The 5,024-nt window shown below is 36.1% G+C and overlaps 1 protein-coding gene across 1 annotated transcript; it reads right to left on the bottom strand.

The window, feature by feature from the left end:
- Positions 1-3,177: 3,177 nt before the first annotated feature.
- On the bottom strand, positions 3,178-5,002 carry HELRODRAFT_179818 (hypothetical protein; the record flags this gene model as incomplete). Its single annotated transcript, XM_009028629.1, has 2 exons — positions 3,178-4,475; positions 4,915-5,002. 2 exons carry the CDS (start codon positions 5,000-5,002, stop codon positions 3,178-3,180), a joined length of 1,386 nt encoding a protein of 461 aa, XP_009026877.1.
- Positions 5,003-5,024: the final 22 nt, after the last annotated feature.

Here is a 5,024-nt window from a genome sequence, read left to right as displayed (position 1 = left end):
TCGTACAATTCCGAAAGAATTTATTTCTTAATTGGTGAAATCAATAAATTCAAAAAGTTAAAATTCTATTTTCCATGTATCGGGCCATCTTACTTCGTTATTTATTTTCCGTTAACATTTATAATTCTGTTCTGAGTTATTATATAATTTATTTTTCGTTAGCATTGAAATGTATGGAAGAAAAACTGAACCAAAAAAGTTGAGCGATTAGATATTAGACCAGAAGCACAACAAACAGACCGACACGTTGGACTTGAGGTGCAGATTCGTACATTTACTTACCGGAAGGTTTTGTTTTCGAAAAATTAAAACTGAAAAAACCTAACACAGACACATACACACGCACACAAACAGACGCGCGCACATACACAAACAAACAGACGCGAACAAACAACTGAAACTTCACCAAACACCGAGCAATGCAAAGAAACTAAAACTAATTTAATTTATTTTTGAATAAAATCACCCAAAAAAGAGTTGAAATATTAACACACATTATTAATATTAAATAATAACAAAACAACAACATTATGTCTTCAAGTACATTTTTTTACAAGCACGTTTCACAGGTCTCAACAACGTCTCACAGTTCTCAGCAACGTCTCACGGGTCTTAGCAACAATCGCACAGACGGTTGCAGCAACGACAGCAGTGTTATTATTATGATTTAATTATTTATTTATATATTTATTCAACCATATTATTTTTCTTGATTGATTATTGTTATTAATTCTAAATCATCTGGTGAGCTGCCATTTTTTTGTTATTGCAATTATTAATTATTATTATTATTATTATTATTATATCATCATTAAATTCCCCTCTTGCTGGAAAAAGGGATTTACAATACTTATTCATAAAAAAGGTGACGCAAATGATCCAGCTAATTTTCGTCCAATCACCTTGCAACCTACTCTATACAAAATACTTTCAACATCTATCAACAATCGAATCTATAAATTTCTCGAATCTAATTCATTAATAAACAAAAACATACAAAAAGGTTTTTATCCAAAAGTTGATGGCTTGACCGAGCATACCCAACTCCTAACTCACATGCTCAATGATGCAAAGAGACATCAACGAACTGTCATTGTCACTCTTTTGGATCTTCGAAACGCATTTGGCGAAGTCAGCCACAACATAATCTCATCAACCCTAGATTACCATCACATCCCTTCCCAAATAAGCAACTTAATCAAAGCAATATATGCCGACTACACAATATCTGTTTCTGGATGCGACAACCTTACTCCTCCTATCCCGGTTAGACGTGGTGTTCTGCAAGGTGATCCCGTCTCCCCATTAATCTTCAACATGTGTTTTAACCCATTGATGAAGTTGATCGAAAAGACAGAATATCAACAATGCGGTTATATTTGGGGACCGACGGCCAACTTAAAAACCAATGCTTGGCTTCAATTTGCGGATGACACAGCGATCATCGCCAACAGCACAGATGGTGCTCAAAAATTAATCGACTTGAACCAAGCTTGGTGTAAAGCTACCGGCATGAATATGAGGATTGATAAGTGTTGCTCGTTTGGTATGAGGAAGAAGAACGGGGGCTATGAACAATTTTCGCCGAGGCTGACCATTGATAACAAACAAATCCCTCATATCGATATGAACGGTCATTTTGAATACCTCGGCAAAATTTATGATTTTAAAGGAAACAACTCGAAGGCAAAAGAATTACTGATTAAAAAGCTGAAAAACATGCTGTCAGTCGTCAACGAGTTGGACACAACGCCCCAATGGAAACTCCAAATACTACGAAGATATATTCCGTCTCAGTTGGCCTTTGAGCTTCGAACGTATGACATGCCGTTGACGTGGATTGGAAACAACCTGGATCCTATGGTTGCGGAATCAGTAAGAAATTGGCTTTCCCTCCCGATTAGCAGTTGTATATCTGAATGTCTATCCCTCCCCTTCAAATTGGGGGGCCTGGAAATCAGATCGCTAAAACATTTTGCCGAATCACTCAGAGTTAAACTCAGAAATTATCTGAGATCTCACGACAACAAAGATGTAAACTGTCTGTGGAGTGATTCGTACAACAACTACATTAAGATCGACAACATGCTTCCTGATTCAGAGAGTGTGAAATCGACGCTCAATGCGTTAAAGATTCGTCAACATGAAGCCGATTTCGATCATGTGTCGCAACTTTCCTGCCAGGGAAGAATAATTAAAGCAGTTAGAGAACACATTCCACCAATCCACGTTACCCGATGGTCGAGGCTCACTGCCGATCTTCCGGAGGTCTTATTCAGATTCGTTAGGAAAGCATTGATACAACAACTTCCGACAAATGCCAATCTTTCCAGATGGGGCAAGTCTTCCAACGCCTTATGCCCGCTTTGTAACGCGCTTCAGACAAACAAGCACGTTCTGTCAAATTGTGATTCAGTAGCGGCTTTAAAAAGATTTACAACACGCCACAACAAAATATTATCTTTAATTCTAGAGAAGATCAAATCATTTGCTAAACCAGAAGTTGCAATTTTTGCTGATACGATGAACGACGAATTTCTCCCAACAACGTCCCTCTTCAAATCGTTTCGGCCCGACATAGCACTTCTCCGGGGGGACACAATTGAAATACTGGAACTGACAATATGTCATGAATCCAACTTCTCTAGTTCAAGGGATTACAAAAGATCTAAATATAAAAACCTACACAGTAATTTGATCGACGAGAAGAAAGATTCGAAAATAATTATTAATACATTTGAAATTTCACCTTTAGGCTTTTTTAAATATTTTTATTTATCGTTTGTTGATTTTATTTGGACTGACCAATTTTGCAATGATTTAATTAACTCGGCAATAACATCATCGTACGCTATTTATTGCGATAGAAACTCGATCGCAACATAATTATTTTTAAACTGATTTTGAATTTCTCGTTGTACTCATTGCATGTTGATTCAATGGCGAGCATCGTAGATTATTTCACAAACCTTTATATCATTCTAATTATTTTATTTTATTTTATTACATGTACATTTTGGCCAAAATAAAAGAGTTTCCATTATTTCATCAGTCTTGAAGACTTTTGATTTTACATGGTTTTGAAATTTGTAGAAGAAGAACAAAAGTCTACATTATTATTATTATTTACGTTGTTGTTGCTGCTGTTGTTGTTGTTGCTACTACTCTGGTCGTTACTTACAATCTGGTTGTCGCAGACGATCGAGTAGCCGGCGTCTTCGATTTACAGTTGAGGCGGTCGTCGTCGTTATTGTCGCTCGTGTGGTGGTGGTGGTGGTGGATAATGTCGAATTTCATTTTGCTGTCGTTGGTGTTGTTACTGGCGCTAGTGTTGTTGTTAATGTTGTAGTTACTGGCGCTAGTGTTGTTGTTGTTAATGTTGTAGTTAATGTTGTTGCTGCTGTTGTTGTTATTGTTGTCATTGTTGTTGTTTCTATTGACGCCACCGAACCATGCCTTGCTACTACTACTGCTGCTGCTGTCGTCGTAACTTTTGGCCTCATCATTACTAAATGAGTAGCGGCTGTCATTAGAGCCACCAGCACCACCACTACCACTAAACTTACTCTCACTGCTACTACTACTAGTTATACGAACACTGCAGCTCTTAGCCAAACCACCCTTGCCAGAGCCACCATTACCACAACCTTCATTACCACGACCACTAACATCATCGACGTTACCACCACCACCACAACCACCACCACCACTACTACCTTTGCTACCACTACCGTCACCACTGATCAGCCACTCAACCTGACTATCACCACCCACGCGTGCTTCGAACCACGCGTGTCGTCTGCTCCCACCAGCACCGCTATCGCCACCACCACCACCACCATCATCATTGGAATATTTATTATTATTATTATTATTGGTATTATTATTTTTATTATTATTATTATTATTATTATTGCTATCGACGTTAGCACTATTATCTTTCTTATTATCGCCCTTCTTACTGCCGTAATTAAAATCATTATATTTATTATTATTATCATTATTATTATTATACACCTTAGTATTATTATTATACATTTCATTATTATTACTATTTAATTTATTATTATTATTATTATTGTTGTTATTATTATTACTTCCCGAAAACTCATCATCACCGCTTTTCATCTGGACGAAGTTACCCACACTCCTCTCCATCTTCATCGACGAATTGTCATTTTTACTTTTCAAATTATTATCATTATTATTATTATTATTATCATTATTATTATTATTGTTGTTGTTATTAGAGTTATTATTGTTGTTGTTATTAGAGTTATTATTGTTGTTGTTATTAGAGTTATTATTGTTGTTGTTATTAGAGTTATTATTTTTATTTTTATTATTATTACTACTACTACTACTAGAGTTATCTCGTCTGAAGACCACTTTACATGAGTCGAACATACTCGACCTGCGGCTCTTGTCGGACCTCTTGTGAGAAAGGGCCTTCACAAGTAAGGCATACAGACCTCCTGAAAGTAATACTATTATTATTATTACTATTATTTATACTATTTTTATTAGTATTATTATTACTATTATTATGTTAAATTATCTATTATTTTAACCTTTTAACTGTTATAACAATTGATCAATTTATATTTAATTGTAATTTCCATTTATATTTTGGCCTTTGAAGAAATAGAGGAGTTCTCAAATATATAATAATAATATTAACAACAACAATAATAATAATAATAACAATAATAATATAATACTATTTTTGAGTATTTCCTGATGGCAATATATACATTGAACGGAAGCATCATACACAGAGAGATTACATGCTATGTGATAGTCTGGAATCATTTTGCATTCAAACCCGTCCCTACAACAACAGCAGCAGAGAGCCAGCCAGCCAGACGTCTTAAAGATTGGCACGTGCAAAACATTCCACCGTCCACAACTTACCAACTGTGTGGACGTTGTCGACGAGGAAGCGATGCACGTCGCGCGAGTCGCGTTTGAATTGGCGGTCGTTGAAAGTGAAGAAACGCATGGCTCTGCCTGCTTTCGAAGCC

Source organism: Helobdella robusta (assembly GCF_000326865.2).
Source record: "Helobdella robusta unplaced genomic scaffold HELROscaffold_57, whole genome shotgun sequence".
Lineage (NCBI taxonomy): Eukaryota > Metazoa > Annelida > Clitellata > Rhynchobdellida > Glossiphoniidae > Helobdella > Helobdella robusta.
Note: the sequence above shows the minus strand (reverse complement) of the source record. Positions and strands in the feature narration are given on the sequence as shown.